Source organism: Seriola lalandi, unplaced genomic scaffold (genome assembly GCF_002814215.2).
Source record: "Seriola lalandi dorsalis isolate HSWRI2012SDOR001 ecotype SW California unplaced genomic scaffold, Sedor1 jcf7180002054544, whole genome shotgun sequence".
NCBI classification, from domain to species: Eukaryota; Metazoa; Chordata; class Actinopteri; order Carangiformes; family Carangidae; genus Seriola; species Seriola lalandi.
Window position 1 is genome coordinate 4,950,945 of NW_019525097.1, and position 21,140 is coordinate 4,972,084.

General features: G+C 39.4%; 2 protein-coding genes and 1 long non-coding RNA gene across 3 annotated transcripts; 1 reads left to right on the forward strand and 2 right to left on the reverse strand.

Moving 5' to 3' along the window:
* Positions 1–561: 561 nt before the first annotated feature.
* Positions 562–6,161, reverse strand: LOC147818643 (uncharacterized). The gene is made up of 2 exons (XR_015437795.1): positions 3,271–6,161; positions 562–3,068 (listed from the first exon to the last, which is right to left on the reverse strand). It is a non-coding gene; the product is annotated as an uncharacterized LOC147818643 (long non-coding RNA).
* tmem151ba (transmembrane protein 151Ba) lies at positions 2,189–12,252 on the forward strand. Its single transcript, XM_023414937.2, has 2 exons — positions 2,189–3,025; positions 6,157–12,252. The coding sequence occupies exons 1-2, from the start codon at positions 2,939–2,941 to the stop codon at positions 7,597–7,599; spliced, it is 1,530 nt and encodes a 509-aa protein (XP_023270705.1). The 5' UTR covers positions 2,189–2,938; the 3' UTR covers positions 7,600–12,252.
* Positions 9,439–20,861, reverse strand: drc5 (dynein regulatory complex subunit 5). The gene is made up of 6 exons (XM_023414936.2): positions 18,811–20,861; positions 17,519–17,671; positions 15,957–16,150; positions 15,295–15,860; positions 13,919–14,368; positions 9,439–12,902 (listed from the first exon to the last, which is right to left on the reverse strand). The coding sequence occupies exons 1-6, from the start codon at positions 18,813–18,815 to the stop codon at positions 12,732–12,734; spliced, it is 1,539 nt and encodes a 512-aa protein (XP_023270704.1). The 5' UTR covers positions 18,816–20,861; the 3' UTR covers positions 9,439–12,731.
* Between the last annotated feature and the right edge of the window lie 279 nt (positions 20,862–21,140).

Sequence of the window (21,140 nt, forward strand, 5' to 3'; positions counted from 1 at the left end):
AACTGTGAACATCAAATCTGCATGTTTGTAAGAGTTATATTAATTATACTAGTTATATTGTTTATAAGAGTTATATTATTACAGACTTGCAGACCAAACTGCATTATCATGCAACATTAATCTAACATTGATAAATATGAATCAACTCAAGGCCAAAATGTTCAGGAAATATATGAAGAATACATGATTTGTAGTTAAATAGCTAAAACCTGCCAGTGCACTAATATGGTCCTTTAAGTATTTGTCCAAGTGAAGTCTTGAGTCCTCACATATAAATTGCAGGTCAACTACAAGTCTTTCAAATCAATGAAGGTATGAATAAAAGATTTTTAGTGGTTTTTTTTTTTTTTTTTGCATAGACCAAGACATTTTAATGCATATGCTTCATAATTAAATTCTGAATCTGTGTGCATGTAGTCATTTTTTTTTTATCATTCTTGGATCTTACTAGGTTTTTCATCTCAAGTAAGTCAAGTCTCACATGCAGTCATGTTCATTTGTTCACAAAAACACCATGACCACTACTTGTCCTTTTGCTACACGGAATTCCCCAAAACAAGCTTTTGACAGACGTGAGTTTTATTTTTAAAGTCACAACAGGAAGTCTGGTTCTTCACAGCACACCCAGTGTGTGTGGCAGCAGCAACAAACTACAGACACATTATTATTCATGGGATTTTTGGCCTTTGTCTGAGAAGCTACAAAACCTGAACTTGATTCACACACGTCTGACTAATTTAATTTGACTGTGACACTGAATATTCATTAGTGCTGAAGTGTGTGCTGTGGACTCTCGTGGTGACGGGTAGTGTTAATCCACACTTTGAAATACAGTGTAACATAACACCACAATATTTGTTTCACACAGCCTACTGGTGTGGCAGCTCTGTATTTCCATTGACATAACTTAACTTAATCTATCTGAATCAATACGTGATAAAATAATACATTTGTCCAGCATTTTCTGTCTTGGGCCAAGGCTTGTAATGTCTGTAAGCAGGGGTTAATGTTATAATTCTGACCTCCCAAACATTCAGGAGTAACCCAGCTATCACTTCTTATTTCCCTTTTCTATTTTTGGAACACGCTTGTTGTGGTTTGGCCTTTAGAGGGCTCACTCACACAGCTACTGCGCTCTGCTTTGAGAGAACCAGATTCATCATAAATACAGTCAAACAATAGTGGCTGTCAGAGAGAAACCTTTACTGCTGCCAAGAGCTGCCATCTGTTTTCATGTCATCTACTGTTATGTTTACTTATTCCATTTTGTGCCAGCAGTCCAGTCCAATGTCCTTACTGTGGCCTATGATAAACAAAGGCCTGTGTGCCAGGATTATAAGGTAAATGGTTCATGTTTAAACAGTGGTGTTACAATGGAAGGAATGGGAAGAATGTAAAATATGCTTTTATACATCCTTAATCTTATTGTATTGTATTTCTAAGTATTTATGACTGCGCCACCCTCTGCTTTCCCATAACAACTCATTAAAGCTGTGCCAGTTGTTGCCACTTGTCCCTCTGGCCACAGTAAGTCAGTCATAGTGAATAAAATCAGATAAACATTAAATTGGACCATATTTCAGTTCACTGCAGCCTTTTGGATTCATCACAGGAAATGAGATCTTTTGTATCAGGAGTGAGGAGATTATGATTGATTGATTGATTGATTGATTGATTGATTGATTGATTGATTGATTGATTGATTGATTGATTGATTTGATTTGATTTGATTTCCAAACCCAAGTGTTTTCATAAATGTGTGTCATCTTGGTAATTATTTTTATGACAGGAAAAATTCGACCTGGATAAGAGTTCAATATAGAAATTTGCTGCCAAAATCATCACACACTTTTTTATAAACTTCATTTGTGACACATGAGCTTAAAGATATCTACACTTTGTTGTGAAGCATAGAGCATAACAGAATAAAGAATTATCTTCATAACAAAATGGAAATATGTTGATGAGAGTTGAACTTCACTAACCTGAAGTATAAAATACATTACTGAAAGAAAAACATATACCTTAATCTCATAAACAACTCATACCTTAAATCTCCCATAGGCCCTACTTAGTTCTACATTTTATGTGCTTTTAATACTGAATATATTAATGTTTTGTCTTAATGTCATAATACACAAACTATGGTCAATCAAAACATGAAGATCTTAGATATTATTACACTATATGCATTTACATTGTTTTCCCCTATGTAGTGTGTCTGTGGTGAGTTTACTGAGGAGATTTAATGGTTTGTTTTTATCTATAAAGAAATATAATGTCAAGACTTATTTACCTGTATGTTTCTCAGTAGCTCTTTTTGATTATTTTTCCTACTATTGCAGCCTTGTACAGGAATATAATAATCTTTTGGTGCATAGAGACAAGGTCATGCAGCTAATGGGATGCAGGGGGTGGGTTCCTCTGTGCAGCACCGCCTCTGTGTGCGGTTGTGATTTACTTGAAGTGGGATGTGTGTGTGTTATTTACATTGTTGTGTCGGGGTGGCTGCGCACACGTGCCGCTGCCTGTCGTCTTTGTCCTGCTTCACAGCTTCGCTGGCTGCCATGGGCACTGCCTACAGGGAGAGGAGCTGTCTGCCTGCCTTTGCCATTTCCTAACATTGCATCCCTTGCAGCATTCTTCATCAGCATCTAGGCATTGCATCTCGGGAGGAGTCTCTCAGTCTATTCTGATTCCGTGGTCTTGTGAGGCACAATGAGCGGATTCCCTTAGGCTATACCCAGCGACGTCTGCCCACCTGGAAGACGCTGGGATGGTGCGTCTTTTGAGCGTTTCCATTTGGGCTCCGAGTGAACTGGTTTCTTTTGGATGATGCGCAAAGGGGTTCTCGGTGTGTTTGTGTTCCAGTGTGATTTGGAAAACCCCTATCCCAACAGGAGATCCATGCCCCGGTTTTTGTACCGTTTTCATCATCATGTCCCCAGCATCGGCTGCAACGGCCAGTGAAAGCAGCACCACCACCACCGTCCCCGAAGAGGAGTCAGACAGCCCCCGAGAGGAGGTAAGGAAACACTGTTTGCAGTGTGGAGGCCAATTCCCTTACCCTAATGCATGTGGAGCAAATTCAGCCTTTCATTAGTGTGACCGATTTCATTGATATTACAGTGGAATCACAATAATCTCACTATAATAATCAGAATTTGCAGAGTAGGGTTTAATTGGAGCCAATGTACATGCAACACATGGGAATTACACTATGTTACAGTAATTGTACTTGTGGGCTAATAAACAGTAATGCATATGAACCTGTGCGTCCGAGCGCGCACCCGAGATTGTGGACGTGCATGCATGTCCTCCCGGTTTGTCTCCCCTCCAGACAAGTGGTTTCCAAAATGGGGTTCAGGGACTTCTTGTGGGTCCTGGAAAAGGTTCAAACGGGTCGTCAGGAAAATGATGCTGTTACAGTCAGAGAATGTGAGAATGGGCTGTTTTGTTCAAATGTTTCCACAGTTATTTTCCCACAAGAAAACTCCTCGCGGGAACTAAATCTGTGGGTTTGTTCCAGATAGTGAGTTATACACTCTGAGGGTGAATGTGAAATGTTAGAATAACTGACCATATTTTTTTGTTTTGATGCCACTACAACAGACTTTTTTTTGCCTGAGTAACAAATGTAATCCTTTTTAGTAATCAGAAGTCTTTACTTACCTGTCACTGTGTAGACTTCCCCTACAAACACACATGTTGGACAAGTTACATGTCCATTACACAAGAGGGTTTTTATGTAACCTAGCTGCTCTTATTATGTCAAGAGAAAGTGTCCATGAGTGTGAGAGGCACTTAGTTAAAGGCACCACAGTGGTCCCATAAATTGTGACGCTTCTCAACTCTTAAAGGTTGTTACTGGAACATTTGTTTTCTAAAATACTGATCACGTTTCTTAACTGGCTGTTTTATGGATTTTATACTAACACAACAGCTTTCATTTGTCTCTAATGCCTTTTGTTTTTAATGGATATTTTCATTTTCAAGTGCTCATACATTATAAGCTACATGTTCTCTGTATGTTTATAGTTTCTTTTTAAAGCCTGAATGCAAATTGTTTGTGTTCTTGTGTGAAAGGACTATAAAACACATACAACACAACTAGTATCAGTGCTCACACTTGTCTGAGCAAAGAATATAATGAAGGAAAGAAAAAATACAGGCTCAGAATAAGAAACTTCAGAGGCTTTTTATACCATCTTACACCATATTTGTGTAGAACACAAATCGAAATTATTCCAATTTAGAGGCAGATGTTAAATCCAGGAGAACACATGGAAATCATATTGTAACCAATAAATGTACTGATATTTTTTTCTGCTTGCATCTGTCTGCATCCCTGCATCACAGATACATGAGGTTTGCTCTACCTCTGAATAAAAGGTCCTTCTTGCTAACCAGACAGGCCAGAGGAATTTCTTTGTCTAATGTGTTCAAGGTGTCAACACCACTGTGTTCATGTGATGAGTCACTTTTCTGCTATGCATAGGCCTAATGAACATCTCTGTTCTGATCTCAAGCAGGGCCTTTTCAATTGAAATGTCGTATGTTGCAATAGAAATAATAATGATCTTGTTAGCCACCAGCTGTCACTGAATCTGTCAGTTCGCCTAATGATATTATTCTTCAGGTGAAGGGTGAAGCTTGCTCAGTTGAATTTTTGCGCGCTACACCTTGATTTACATGTCTACACATCTCTGTACATGACTGCTGTTTCAAGGTTTGCTTTAATTTAACCGCACATTTATAATAAAAAGCTGCAACATAAAGGTACATTTGCGTTCCATATAAACGCAGGCACATTTTTGCTTGACTGTTTCACATGCACATGCTATTTCCTGCCACACAACTGTTCATCATTATTCCAGCTGCTTAAACAGAGGGCTGTAAAATGTAACATGAGCCACAAAGTATGTCATGTTGTATTGATTATGGTTGTCAAGCGTGCACAGGATACTAGTGAGTAAATACCCCTCCTGCAGTAGGTTCATCTCAAAGGGGAATTTCAGTGTTAATCCCTTTTGCACCGTGGGGTGTAACCTTGGGTTGGTAAGGGACTTGGGGAACCATGTGACCAAGGTGGGGAAGATAATTATGGAGAAAGAACATCTATTATTTACGCTCGTCTGTCACTCGTAGAGCCACAGAGCTGATGTGTTGAATTCAATACATCAATGCAGTGGTGCTGGTTGTGTGACTGTTGTGGTCACTCATATGTAGGAGCTGACCTATGGGCTGTCCTATGTGATAGATGTTTTTTAATTGAATCAGTGCTGCTACAGTACAATCCTAAGTGTTGGCTGTCTATACACAGCAGCCTCTGCCTTAGTGTGATGTGTTATGCAAATTTTTTTGAATGAATTTTGTTATAATCCATCTTTCCTGGGGCTTTTGAATCTCTGCCAGGTTTGTGTAGCTGTGTTCCCAAAAGGCGTGACTAGCTCTTGATGCGGGCAGTGGGGCTTGCTGTGCCCGAAGTGATAAAGGATGGCACCAGCTTTATGCTGCCAGAGTCAAACAACTGCTGTTTTCTGGCTGGCTTGACATTAAATGTTGGGTCTACCCCTCAGAATATTTCCATTCTCTTACTCCTTTTTTTTTTTTTTTTTTTTTAAACTCTCATATCATATTTATATAAACAGAGGTAACATTTGCTCTGTGCACACCCACACACCAGTGAGCCAGAAGCTCACAGGGCCATTCACTGAAAACAAGGTATATGGGTAACATTGAACTTTTGCATTAATCAGACATTTTTCTTGAATTTGATTACACACGTGAGGGGGTCTTTTGATCATAACAAGCACAGACCAAGACTTGAGAAATTGGCTCACAGCTCATGCATAAACTATGCAAAAGCACTTACAATGCAGAAAATTTACTTAAATATTTTATATGTGGGCCACTGCTTTTTAACTCTGTCTAACTTTATCTCTAACAGATTTTTAGGTCATACTCATTTTTATCAAATGAATCACAATATTATATTAAAAATGTGTAGTGGTTCCTCATTGCTTTGATGTTATTAAGTATTTTGTCACACACACATTGGTTTTGTTAATAATACACAAAGATGTACCATTTACTTCTAGGTGAGAAATATACAGTATTTTTCTAGTAACGTTTTTCTGTTTTCTCATCTTGTAGCAGCGGCCCCAGAAACAGTCCTTGACTAAATCCTTGTGTCAGGAAACCCATTGGAAATGCCTGCTGCTGTCCCTGCTGATGTATGGCTGCGTCGGGGTGATGGCCTGGTGCCAGGTGACCAAGGTCACACGCCTCTCCTTCGACAGTGCTTACAAGGGAAAATCCATGATGTACCACGACAGTCCCTGCTCCAACGGCTACATCTACATCCCTCTGGCCTTCCTGGTCATGCTCTATGTGGTCTACCTGGTGGAGTGCTGGCACTGCTACACCAGGAATGAGCTGCAGTACAAGGTGGATGTGGACACTGTAGCCGAGCGCATCCAGCGAATGCAGCAGGCTACACCCTGCATCTGGTGGAAGGCCATCAGCTATCACTATGTGAGGAGAACACGGCAGGTGACGCGCTACCGTAACGGAGATGCATACACCACTACACAGGTGTACCATGAGCGAGTCAACACCCACGTGGCTGAGGCGGAGTTTGACTATGGGAACTGTGGGGTTAAGGACATCTCAAAGCACCTGTTGGGCCTGGAGGGCTTCCCTATCACCAGGCTGAGGTTCACTAAGTGCTTTAGCTTTGCCAGTGTGGAGTCAGAGAACTCCTATCTGACCCAGCGGGCCAGGTTCTTCACAGAGAATGAGGGTCTGGATGACTACATGGAGGCCCGTGAGGGAATGCATCTGAAGAATGTAGACTTTAAAGAGTATATGATTGCCTTTTCTGACCCTAGTCACCTCCCCTGGTACGCAACTAACTCCACTTTTTGGCTGGCAGCTGCTTTCACCCTCTCCTGGCCTCTGCGGGTGCTGACAGAGTACCGCACTGCTTGTGTACACTACCATGTAGAAAAGCTGTTTGGTTTTGACTATGTGCCAGCAACACCATCTGAAGAGCGGCCGTATTGCCGACACATCCCAAGAGTCAACACAATCGACAGCACAGAGCTGGAGTGGCACATCCGCTCCAACCAGCAGCTGGTGCCCAGCTACTCAGAAGCAGTTCTCATGGACCTGGCCCAGCTCTCAGGGAGCTGTAACAGCTACTCCGTATGTGGAGGCTATGGCAGCTACAGGCAGAACTGTGAACGCTGCCACCGTGCCATCAGCAGCTCCTCCATCTTCTCTCGCAGCGCCCTCAGCATCTGCAACACAGGGAGCCCCCGCATCCCCTTTAGCGCCAGCCGCTTCTCACTTGGCCGCTTGTACGGCTCCAGGCGGAGCTGCCTGTGGAGGAGTAGCGGGAGTCTGAATGAGCAGTCCTGCCCCACAGAGAGCACGCGCTGTCTGTCAGGCCAGCAGACCAGTGAGGAGAACCCTCCAGCCTATCAGGATGCTCTGTACTTCCCAGTGCTCATTGTACATCGCAACGAGGGCTGCCTCAACCACGACCACCACTCCCTGCACAGAAACGGCTCCTGTGTAGAGACCTCACTATGACCCACGGCTGCCACACTTGTCTGAGCAAAGAATATAATGATACAGGCACAGAATAAGAAACCTCCTAACTCCTGGGTTAGGATAATAATGATTTCTGCTTCTTCCCTCTTTTACTACTACAAGCTACCACAAACAAGGATTTGTTCAAGTTTCTAAAGGCACTGTCGCCTCAAACAAACAGAAGGAAAAGTATGTCTGGGAAAGTCCTTACAGTACACTTAATATGTCAGGGAAAACAGACTTGATGGTCTTGATGAGACTGTTGTTTAAAATGCAATGCGGCTTTAAAGGACCATACTGCCAAAGTGTCACGTACAGCGTCAATAAAGAGTCAAATAACCAAGGAATACTAAGAGGAGTCACATCCTACTGTAAATGCCATATTTGTAGATCTTAGTCACAGACAATTTGCAAGGACATGAGTCAACATGTTCTAGTATTTGGAGCCTGAAATGGGTTCTGACTCAATGGTAGCATAAGAAATTGCAGAGACATGAAAGGGATATGACATTTAATGAATGAATGAAGAAATTAAATTTTGATAAATGAATTGACACACACATCATGTGAGTCATGTGAATTGGGCAAATCATGAGGGAAGATGCAAAGATATCAGCCTTCTTATCAAAGCATAAATAACAAGACTAAATAGTTTTGCTAAAATAAACTACGTCTTACAGCTCTTATAAAGTGAAGATAACTTGGGCCCGAATATAAAATGTAAACATCTGCATGTAAAACTTTTTGATACTGGGTGATTTAAATCAGTTCATTCAAAGTCAATGCTCATAGAAATCCTCTAAAAAAAGGAACACATTTCCATAGCATAAAAATAAGTGTCTGATACAGACGCCAAAATAACCAGTTAGCTGAAGTCAGCTTGGTTCCAATGACATTATACTTCTCGGCTTGCTAAATATAGTAACACAGTCGATGAATAATTTAGCACAGGAAGGCTAAAGGACACGAGAACATCAAACTGAATGAACAACACTTCTTCAAACTGTTTCTTATTCACTGTAAACTGTACATTTTGTATAATGGCCAACTAGATAGTAATAAACCTCACCATAATATTGATAGATCTGTGTCACCTCAGCTAGTTTAAAATCTCAAAGATCAATTTACTTTCATATTTGGCAATATTTTTTATTCTGCCTACCTCTTTAGTTAAGTGCCTAGCGATCAACTGTTACTGACAGGCATAAGCTACCATAACTTAAATCATCTCATCTCTTCATCATCCTATTTAAACAAGTGAAATTTACACTCATAATAGAACATGGTGTACAATGTACAGGAGAAACATGTTGTATTACCTGATGTTATTACTGTAGTTAAGATACAAAACGTCCTAAGAATCAGACCCTAAATATTCTGCAGATGATTTTGTTCATAATGTAACACAGCTCTTATATAGCCAGCTCTGTGCTGCTACTGATGCTGCTGCTGATGCATATCAGAGAGACAGCCAGAGAGCTGGCCATCAAAGACGCTAGAAATAGGCAGAGGCCTGGATTCACTACTGATAGTGTCAGATTTAATAATATAACAGGATTACTTTAAAGAACTAAAAAAATACTTCCTCTCAACTGAGTGCATGTAGTTTCTTAGTCATGGTGAATTTTGTTTTACAGCCAAGCCATGCACAAAAATAAATGTTTAAAGAGAGCTAAAAATCATTCATGCTAGAACTTTTTGAAAGAGGTATTGGTAGGAATTAGCTTTGAAAATGCAACAACTCAGCCCAGTGAAAAACAACTCATCATTCAAAGTGTGCAACATTTATAAATGGTTGTTTAGTTCTACTTTAATGGATGAAAAAAAGCACAGAGCTCATTCAAGAAAGCAGAAGTGTTTATTTACGAGCCAGTCATCATCTCATAAGACCCGCAGTGAAAGCTGACCTGGCATGGATTGTTGGCAGAGCATTTTCTGCCATTAGGACCATCCGAATCCTTGAATTTCTAAGAATAGTGTGAATCTTTCCTGTGGTCAGACATTTTGTGTTTCTTCCTGTTACGACTTGTCTTCACAATAATGGGCTTGTACTGTAAATTGTGACCAACGAGCCATACTCATTACATTCCATGTGTGGTGGTAGGTTTGGAGTTGTGGACTATCTTTATAGCAATACTAGCGAATGCACTGAAAATAGTCAAAGGAAGTGAGACATGAAAAAATATATAGATTCTATCAAACCTCCCATTTCATTCAACAAATGAGTTTCAAAGAAAAACAGTCTGTAAACTGTTTTAACCTGTTTCCGCAACCAGGTCATCTATGCAAGCCCCTAAAACTCAGGATCGTATTAAGGGCAAGGATTCTGTTTGCAACAACATCCCACAACTTGGTCATTGCTTCTTTTTTTCAACTTTAGGTTTACGCAGCTATGCAGACATTTCAGTTTGATCTGGTGTTTGCAAGGATCAGCTGTGTAATAACTCTGTCGAAGGGGTTTGCAAACACAGAACCAACCTGTCATAACTTTACTAATGTTCCCATTCCAGGAACAGGAAATTGTTAGAGATTTGTTCCTCGGGTTCTTCCAGGACTTTGGTTGCACCAGCCATTTGTACTTTCATCACTTAGTTTGTGTGCTCTTAGTAACTACCAGTTAGTCTCAAATTAATGATTTAATAAATCGGGTTGCACCATTAAAACGTAAGGACTGTCTTAGTTGTCAAGTCACTGAAACATCATGAGCTATAAAATAACTTCCAAATGTTTTAGGGTGTCAGTTTATGTATTAAAATTAATTACAAGTAGAAGTTGGTAATTATTGATTTAAACATTATGGAGAAAAATGAGCTTCAAGCTTAGTAGTATTAATGTACTTTACAATGAATTTGTACATAAGAACTACTTTATATAGTGCAATCCATTTTAAATGAGTGAAATGTAAATCTCCATTTAGTGAATACTTGCATGATGAATAAACATAGCCAAATCTGAACTTACAAACAGCAGGTGCAACCTGCTCCAGGTCCTGGAGTTCGTAGCACTTACTGTGTACATTGAGATATCTTTACGGATATTAAATCATTCGACAGTTTGGTTTGTCTTAGCATAAAGACCAGAAACAGGGAAACAGGCTAAGCTAACTGGCTGCTGGCTCTAGCTCATATTTAATGGGCAGACCTAAAAGTGGTCTCAATCTTGACATCTAATTTGTCAAGAAAGCAAATAAGAAATGTAAAACTAAATGGTTTATAGGAGATACACTACGCAGCCTTTTTTGGCCAACATGCCAACATTTTTTTTAGCTAGCAGGAAACCAATGAGACACGGACTGAAATTCATTCATTAATTCATTCAGTTTCTTTAGCCAGAGTCATGAAGGGTTCATCATATCCCAGCATGCATTGGGCAGAAGGCTGAAAATCAGGAGGACTTGCATGTCCTTGTATAGTAAAGCCCAGAGGATACGACAAACAACAAACAAAGAGCATGCAAACTCCACCAGGGATTGAAATGTCCTGAAATGTCGATTTACTATCCCACTTGTAGGAGGCGAAGGTTGAAGGGCAAATGTTTCATACTGAAGTCACCACATATTCTCATTCATGATTAGCCAACAAGCCTTTCGGATGGCTTCACTGTGATATTCATACAGAACAGAAAAATGTGTTTACCAGTGCAATGTTTACGTAACAATAGTCACAAAAAACTATCTGGGGTATTGACAATGGTTATAAATCTGACTGGAAGTTTCATAATGACATTTTTCCTCCATAGATGACTGTTAGCATAAAAGCTTTTGTCATGCAAAGCACTGAACCCTTTATCATGTTTATTAAGTAGGTTAGGTTATGATATGTACTCTTTCACTCAAGAATGCTCTGGGGCTCTTTTTTATATTTAAATAATTTTGTGGATTTCAAGACTGTAGGGTGGAAAGGCTTTGTACTGTAAATAAAATAGAGACAAGCGGTTAGAATGACTGTCGATGTGGATCTTGTGCTTAGATGAATGTGTCACACACACTTAGAGGTAACCGGAGCAGGGACATTTTTGATGTGCAGATGTGAGAGGGTGAGTTTGTTAAGTTACAAATGGCAATGCAATCCCTTTTAAAATGCTACAGGCAACGCAGCCAATAGCATCTTTGTGCTGCTTTAAATTGATCTGTCTGAATGATTTTTGTTTAATTTCAAACCCATTTTTACATTTTTTAAATTATATTTGATACACCTTTATTTAACAAAAAATGCACACACACATGCAAGCATAAACACATATGGCACACATATTTTTAAGGGAAGGTTGAATGATTGTTGAAGGTTGCTGATCTAAAGACTATCAGTAATCATAGACTGGTGTTTGTATTTTTGCTGAATTAGTCCACCATGAACCTACAGAATAGCTTTGCTTCTCTTCTTATGATTCTACAGAACTAGTGATCTTTGAAAGGTCAAGAATTGGGAAAACATTGTGACATTAATTACACTTAAATTTTTTTTTTTTTTGGTGCCTAGCAAAGGTGTTACACTATTAACCAGTAGATATAGGTAAAAACAAAAAACAACGCAAGACTGTATGTATTCCAACACCACCACAACGTTGCCTTGATGTTACATAATGACTGAATACCAAATCTGTGTATCAAAATGACAAAAAAAGCTCCTCAATAAATTGAAATGCTCACTAAAATATGTGTCAGAAATTACTTACAAAGATTACTGTGATGCTACACATTTTGCAAACTGGCTTAATTAAGGGTCTATGTCTTAATATGTTAATGTTAATATATAATGACCTTTTCACATGTTTTGTTTCGAGTTATGCTCCACTAAACGCCTGAAAATAAAAATGTTTTCAAAGGATAAGTTTGTCAATATTATATATAATTTTTACTCAGCAAATCCCATTAAAAGACCAAAACCAATATGTTGGTCTGTGTCTCAATCTCTCAATACTTTTCTGACATCCCTAACCAGTCCGTGGTGCTCAGAACAAACTAGATACCAGAATCTAAACAGAAGAAAGATCTGATATTTTTTGTGTTTTAGATTAAATTTGGTCAAATTTAGCGATGAACTTTGGCATACAGTGCTTTTGAATGAATACACAGGTCAGGGATCAATGACTAATAAAGACTGGTTTGTATTACAAAGAGTAGCTGTTGATGTCTACTTGGTTTTCTTCCCTTTAGCTTGTTTCTTTTGTTCTAAACTCTGGTTGGTCCAAGCCACCTGGTTAATGAAGGAAACGATGTGCTCATCAACCTCGGTCAGGCGGATGTCGCATTCTGTGACGATGGTGTTATGAGACATCGCCTTCTCCAGAGCTTTACCCCCATCCTGCACACACATGCACGGGGACAGAGAGAACAAACAAACATTTGGCATTGATGTATGTCTATGTTGAACACATCACAGGATGTTGTTTCTAAAAGGTCTGAATAACAGTCTTGATAACCTTGAAAAATAACCCCTAAGCAACTTTTGCTGTCTGAAATAGCGTTTACTTTCTAAACTGCTTATTGTGTCTTTGTTTATTGAGTGTCAACAGTATTTTATTGTGATGTCTGAAACAGGCATTTCTATTTTTGTGAAAAGAGTGGATCAAGGTCAAAGATATTGATGGTACTGCACGTCTCATTTCTGCTATGTGGGTGGTTTTTGATCCTCTACAGTGTATTCCAGTCAGAGATACATTATCCAGTGAAATCCCGAAGAGGAGAAAGCATGAGAAGGGGAAACTCAGATCTACCTCTCACGGGGAAACAACACTTTCCATTATTGCATGTTTTCCACACATAACTATGAATAATTGAAAATCCTTGTACTTCAAAGCTTCTCTGTGTGGTTACTTCACTGTATTGTGTTTGTGCAGGCACCAGCATGCTTTGTTAATGTCAGAAAGTAGTGAAAATATCCATCAAAATTTCCCAGGACCCAAGTTTACATGTCCAAATTTCTTCTTTTGTCTAACCAACATTCCAAAACCACAAAATATTTTGTTTATTATCATAGAAGACTAAGAAAACCAGCAAATATTCACATTTTAGAGGCAGGTACCAGTGAATTTTAGGTATTTTAGCTAAATAATGTATTTATGAGTATCACAATTGTTACAGATCATTTCAGCCACACATGATCTCACAATACGGGATTCTTACAAAACGTATGACTAAATTCCTTTCCTGTGGCATCATCCTCAGCTCAAGCTCACCATGTTTTGCCTGCCTAGCAGTAATGATCTAAGAATAGTGATATTGTTTTTCATTTTTAATCGCTGCAGCAGTTTGTTTTCTGTTGTGTCATGAGCATAAGGATATGTGAGGAGACAAATTCATCATGACTGCCTTACTTACCTCACCCAGGCTGTTGCAGGAAAGATTGAGGCTTTTCAGGGTTTGATTCTCATCTAGCACTTTAGCCAAAGCGATGGCAGTCAGCCCTGTCACCTTATTGGCTCCCAGGTGCAGATGACGGAGGGTGTTGTTGTTCAGCAAGGCCTTACCTATGGCCTGGCCTCCCTCATCTGTCAGACGGTTGAGACGCAGGTTGAGGGACAAAAGAGTGGAGTTCTTGGACAAGCCATGAGCTATTGCTTTGGCCCCTGGGTCTCTTATATTATTGTCACACATGTTCAGGATCTCCAGTTTACTCCTGGTGAGCAGCTTGCCGATAGCTCTGGCTCCTCTGTCTCCGATCAGGTTGTGAGAGAAGTCAAGCTCCCTGAGGGATGGGTGGTCCAAAAGGTGTTTCACCAGCAGTCTGCACTTTTTATCCTCAATGTGGCTTTCATGGAGCCTCAGAAGCTGTAGAAACAGTATAATATGAGGATTAACAAGAACTGAACCATTAGGAACACATATAAGATAATAGAGCATTAGCTTTGAAAATAGCTGGTTGTGTGAATTCTTTATATTGAGAACCTGCCACGTGCATAAATGTAACTTTCCTGTCCTCACCACAAAACAAAGCGTTATATAATGTAACATAAAGTAAGTAAATGAAAAGAACATCAGTTAGTGCTGAAAATGATTTGTTAATTAATTTACTTGACTGATCAATAAAATGAAGTTGAAGTAGTTAAGTCATTTATCAGGCAAAAATAACAAGCATTTCTAGCTTCTAAGATGTGAAAACTTGCAGTTTTTCTCCATTTTATATAATTGTAAGTGAAATATCATTGGGTTTTGGACTGTTGGTCGGACAAAACAAGGAATTTGAATATTTCACCATAGGCTTTTTGCAGCTGTAATATGCATTTTTATTAATTCCTGACATTTAACTGACTAAACGATTAATAACAATAATCAACAGATTAATCAATCATTAATTGCAGCCCTAATATCAGCTCCAATAATCATATACAGTAAATAGTGTACAGTTTCCCTATCATGCACAGAAACCAGTAGCAGATATATGCCAGGTTTTCATGCAGTAATAAATTCATGTGACAAAACTGCTGTGTCAAATAGTGACTTATTTAGGTTGCAGCCAGAGGCTCTGCTGTCTTTTCTTTGATGTAAATAGAGCATGCATTTAAGGTTGTGCCAACAACAATTTTCCTGTTTCATGATTTTGGGGACGTTTCTGTAAATAACCCTTTTTAGCTGGCAAGAAAGTCAGGAGCGCTGAATTACAACATGCTCCAGACAATCAAGCTCCATACTTTGCAAGGATGCAGAACTAAAAGAGGCAGCATGCCATAAACCACTGAAGAGGAATTAATATTCACCTTCAAAGTTTTACAGGACTTAAGGGCCTTGGAGAGGGATTCACAATCTCGGTCAGTCATCTCAAACATCTTCCATTCAAAGTTCATACCACATTGTTTGACCCTGTACACCAAATGGAGCTCTTCCAGACGTGTCAGCTTGTCAAGCAGGATGCTAAAGTTAAAGTGGTTTAAGGGTTCATCATAGTCAGTGTTGCTTGCCAACTCTGAGCCATACTCCTCTTCCTCATTCTGGGGCTCCTTTATAGGCGGCAACAGCTGGGAGATATCCAACCTCTTGACGTAGTCTTTACAGAGTGGGACGATCTCTAGAACTTTCTTTGGCTCTGTGACATCTGGAATAAAAAGCTCAATAATGCTCTCCATGTGCCTCTCAAAGAACATTCGCTTCCAGCTATGGCCATAATGTGAGACATCACAAAGGTCCCACCGCTGCTCACAGCACCTCTTCCAGTAGACGCCATCACTGATCAATTTGGCTGTCACACGCAGAGGCAGGGAAACAGATAATTTCTCCTGAATGAAGTCTCTATGGATGGGTCTAAGTTCTTCAAATATAGGCTTTTCTGTAAAAGGTTTAAGATCTACAGTCAAGTTCAACTTATACAACAGGTGAGTGTGTAAAATGATATATAATGATGCAGCTAAAAACAAAAACATACCCTCAAAGTTTCTCACAATGCTTTGCAGGCAGAGGTTTGATAGACAAGGCACTATAACCAGGGACCAGTCTAGATCTTCAGCAATGATCCTCCTCATAATTCTGCAGTCCTTGGGGGCCTTGAGGTTGGGCCCAGAAGGATAAGGGGACTTCGACATTATTGCAGAGGTTTTGTGGACTGTTTTTGCAGCTCCTCTGTTTAAAAAGAAGACACAAATCACAAATTAAAAGTTTCACATCCCAGCAGTTGTAGATAGATTCTTGCTTACGTTTTAGGTATTTTAATGTGATGGTAAAGTGTTAAGGTGTTAATCCAATTAAAATATGGGTTTAAGCTAACGTTAACTGCCTCTGTGGTTAGGCTACACCAAGGAATGCTAATGTTAGCTGTTAACTACGACTGCTTTACGACAGGAACTATGTCGTGGACAACTGGCTAAAAACACTTGGACTTGGCTAAACAAATAACATTTAATATCTGTTTTCTACCGTTAATCTTACTTTATATACGCCACTCAATGTACAGGCTACCTGCAATGCGCCGGTCTGAGCTTCTTCTGTCTCCATGGTGACAGAACGCTCTTGGTTTAGTTCAGGGTGGTTTGAGCTTTGAATCCTCAATGTTGTTTTACAGCAGGATCGGCGTACGTCGGGGATAATGGGTAGCATGAGGTACTTACAATGTTTCCTGCCAAGTTTTTAAATGACTCAATATTGGAACACAGGGTCGAGAAATCATGAGTTTTATCGTCAGTCGACAATATCTTTGGATATATTGTTACCATGTTGGAAGGCGGAATTTTCTACGTTTCTGGAACGCAACTTCTTCTCTAGTCCTTTAAGTGTTCAGACACTAGTTGGAAATATGTTGTGTATATCACACATCATAAACAAGAGTATATAAAATACTCTACGCTAAAAGTAAAGTCAGGATACTTTCAAAATAACGCCATGAATCTTTTTTTATTTATCAATTAACTTTATACCAATTGCTGTAAACAGAGAAAAACTAAATCAACATTTGGTGTGACTACCCTTTTCTCCTCAGTACACTTGCACATAGTTTCTTGGCAGGTAGGTTGTCCCCAAGTATCTTGAGAACTTGCCACAGTTCTTTGTATATGTTTTTGTAGAGAACAGCTATGAGGAAGCTGCATATTGTCTGGCAACACATAGCTACATTTCTTGTAAAGTAAGAAAGACTTTGACAGACTTATTTACAAGTGACTTTCCTCAGGACAAGCAAATGTATTAATTGTACCATAACTTAAATGAGAATATCACAATGTTGCATTTTAGAAGGCCAGATATCGTTTTACTTGAATACTGAATAATTGTCTGGATGTATTAACTGATTGTATTGAGTGTACATATTTTAATACCAAATCTAATCAGTAATTAGAGATTACCTCTAATGTATTCTTATTTATTTATTAATTACTTCATGCAGGAATAAAAGAAGGAAGACAAGAAAAAAAAAAAAGAATCACAAAATTAACATTAAACCTCAAAATATTATTATTAGAGTAAGAAAGACATAACAGTGGGATATAAAAGGAGAACCTTGATATGAGTGCAGAGTGAGTGTGTTTTTGTGACATCCGTGTTGCAGCAGGCCGTATGCTGGAGCTGCTGCACTGTTCACTATGATCATGCTGTGAGGAACATTTGGATTCTACAAAGCTGGCAGATGGACCGCAGACATGGTCCATGGGCCTGTTGGATAAGAGCACACTGGAGTGAATCCATCTATTTTACAAACAACACAACAAAGCAGGTGCAGAGCTACAGGGTAGGAGGGGGGCAATCTGTAAATACCACCGGTAGAGACACTGGCTGGTATTAAATAACACAAAAAGGGTGAAAACTACAGTGTGTCTATACTTTTAGGATGAGAGATACATTAAACTACATGATTTATAGCCTCAACATTGTTTTTAACATATCGTGCATGTAGTGTAAATATTGCATTACAATGATTCCAGACAGAGAAAAATCACACTGTGCTTGAAAATCCTGAAATGGATGGAATCCAGATTTTTGGTGTCGTATCATCAGCTGTAGTGTGGGGTTTATTGTGTAGGTGGAGTATGGAGAATGTTTACATACGGTCTTTCCTTGCATATTGTGGCACCACACTGCTTTGAGTGGGCTTATTTTTCTCAACGATTGCCCTCAGACAGACATACTTGGCAAAACTATTCAAATTGATAAAAAGTCAGAGATTAGATATGATTACATGACTCGGGAGATGTGATATCTCCCTTAGTAAAACATACAAGTCAAATTACACTGTACGACTTCGAGCTGCAGAATACGAGTTCTGTTTTATTGCACTGATGATCTGCAAAACCTTTCTAACAGTCACTACTTGTATGGGTGGAGGAGGATGCAGTTAGAAAATTATTTATAAACTTCAATGACATTAAATGATATTTTTCTAAGGCTGCAACCAACAATTATTTTCATTATGATTAAATAAATAATCAGATTATTCAATAAATTGTTTTGTCAAAGAATTTCAGAGATGTGCTCAGATTGTTTGTTTTGTGCAGCCAACAGACACAGTTTACGATCATATGACAAAGAGAAGCATCAGATCTGCACATTTGATGGAACCACTGAATTTTTGTTATTTTTTGCTTCAGAAAAGTTATTGATAGTTTCTTTTTGGTCGACCGACTTAAGTGACTAATAGTTTCAGCTCTGGCTTTTGTTAATTATGTAATAACCTGGGTAAGATTTTCACATGACCACTCATGGATGGATACATGATGCAGCAAAACAAACTCTTGTGTCCACGTGGAGAGGGAAAGTGTGTTTGAGAGAGAGAGAGAGAGATGGCCGTTACTGACATCATGAGGTTGCTCCAGGAGTCGGATGGAGGTTTGGTAGGAGGAATGAGAGGCTCCAACTGTAGCCCCAAGGCAGTCCATCACCGTCGTCCTCATGTAATACGGCCTGACAGACACACGCTTCCCTCGTACTCCGTCTTTAATGGACTGGCGTGACATCAGCCATCCACAGCACAGGAGGCAAACTCACTCTGTGAGCTGTTGTTCCAGTGCACTGTGGAAAGAGGCTGACTCACAATGTTGGTTGTTCTTGCAGCTGCAATGAACAAGAACTGTACAGGTTCACTGATCAGCTTGGCATGTCCATTGTTTTGGCATGAGTTTGCATGATTCAGCTGTCAAACATTATTTAGGAATGATTAAAAAGAAACTAATTGCTTTTGTCTCACAGGAGAAAAGTAATAAAATAATGATACTCATCAGCAGTATTTTACAGGTCCCATAGTTTCCTGAAATTTCCCTATTAAGTAACTGATACTTGTACATATCTGGTAAATAGTGGGAAGGTTCCTGGAAAGAAACATGAAAATAATCAAAAAAATTATCTTTCCCATGACTGATAATTCCCCCTGTTCTTCAAAAAGAAAATGCTGAGGACATCTGTGTCCTCAGTGGTAGCTACAGCGTTCAGTGATACAGTATTCAATCAGTAGAAAGGAAGGGGAATAAAGTCTCATCAAGCGCAAAGTCACCTTGACAAGAGAGACTTGTAACAAATTAAATCTATACGACATCACAAGAAAATTCATTCAACCAAAGCAGCCCTCACACACACACACACACACTAATTAAAACATTCATAAGCATTAGTTACTGATAGTCCCTCAGAGTAAAGTGCGTAGCACTGGAAACCAGTCTTTCCTCATTAGTTTAACCCAGTTTGGTTTAAATGGAGCAGCTCTTTCCAATAAACGGGCCTTTTTCACAGCAGACATCTTGACTTGTCCTAATAGGAAAAGCACAGATGCTACTAATAACATCGTTAATTTTATCACCTTCAACACCTGTGTTTTTCCTGCTGTGGTGTGTTCAAATGTCTTCTGTGAAAAAGTTATTTTCTCTGGATAGTGACCACTGCTTATAAACTCTTACTGCATCAGAACACTATCTGTTTTTTTCTCTGTAGTACCAAATCACAGTTATTCAGGGACATTATTAAGAAATAAAAAGGTTTGACTGTTTCAATGCTCATGTACGACACCAGGAAAACGTAGCACTCCAAAATAAGAAGTCCAGAAACGAGCTGACAGTGCATCAGGATATTGGCTCATACATCTTTCTGAGTGTAGCGTGTTTGATATGGATAAGAGTTGTGGTATTGGAGTATTGAATACATGCAGTGATTATTTATGGTACAGTTAAAGCGGTTATTCCTCTGGGGGGAGACCCTCACAGAGGCACAAGCAGGGAGTTTACACACAGCTGCAGCACAAACACTGTCCATCTACAATATGACGACTGTGTGCATTACCTTCTGCCTCGCTGTAAGGGCCGCTGCCATCACACGTCCATTTGCTCTCAGAGCCCAAGGAGCTGTTGCATTAGTTGCTGTGCAACACAGTATGTCTGCAATTACCAAAAGATGCAAGGATTTAACAAAATGAAGAGTTTGTTTCCAAGATGAAAATCAATTTTTGAATGTGACACCCACTCCAGCAAAGTGGTTCCCCTGCTGTATTTTACATGAAACGGAAGTCTTATTTACTGATTGTTGGAACATTTAAATGCCTAAGCAGTCTTACAATTATGAAACATTTTACATTCTTACAATTCAGCTTTGGGTTATACTGAACTTGATGTGACCTAACTTTGTCACACCATCTCATGACATAAAGTCATTTGGTTGTTTATGTAAGTCAGGACCAGTGAGAGCTGAGGTCAACTCTGGAGTGATGCCAGTGGGAGCGATTAGCGCTATTCCTTTCCTGCAGCCCTGGAGCCTCTCAGCAAAGTGCTACAGCTTGTGTGCCAGGCAGGCAACTCCCAGGTGGTCATGTGGATGAATGGAAAGCAGGGCATCACTATAGAGAGAATAACATAACAATGGGAAAAAAAGTTAACCTTTTTGATGATGCAGTGGGTTTGCCCATGTTTCAGGAGTCACAGTTTTGTCACATTAGTTCCTTCTTTTGTTGAACACAGTTGTTGAAAACAATTGAAACATTTTTGAAACATGAGACTTGGCAGGTTGTTTAATAGGATTTCTTCTAAATTACGCTAATGGTTGTTGAGATATTTCAGTCTCAGCCAAAGTGATGGACTGACCCACAGACGGGCATTGCTGCACTGGTAACATGGCCAAAAACAAAAACAAAAACAGTGGTATGGTC

What these genes read in the sequence shown, in the direction of transcription:
- tmem151ba (XM_023414937.2), top strand. Translation starts at nt 2,939, where the DNA reads ATGTCCCCAGCATCGGCTGCAACGGCCAGTGAAAGCAGCACCACCACC. An exon ending in CAGACAGCCCCCGAGAGGAG is followed by an intron (nt 3,026 to 6,156) that starts GTAAGGAAACAC and finishes CTCATCTTGTAG; the next exon opens with CAGCGGCCCCAGAAACAGTC.
- drc5 (XM_023414936.2), bottom strand. An exon ending in CATTGTGAGAAACTTTGAGG is followed by an intron (nt 15,861 to 15,956) that starts GTATGTTTTTGT and finishes AACCTTTTACAG; the next exon opens with AAAAGCCTATATTTGAAGAA. An exon ending in CCTGCAACAGCCTGGGTGAG is followed by an intron (nt 12,903 to 13,918) that starts GTAAGTAAGGCA and finishes ATGTGTGTGCAG; the next exon opens with GATGGGGGTAAAGCTCTGGA.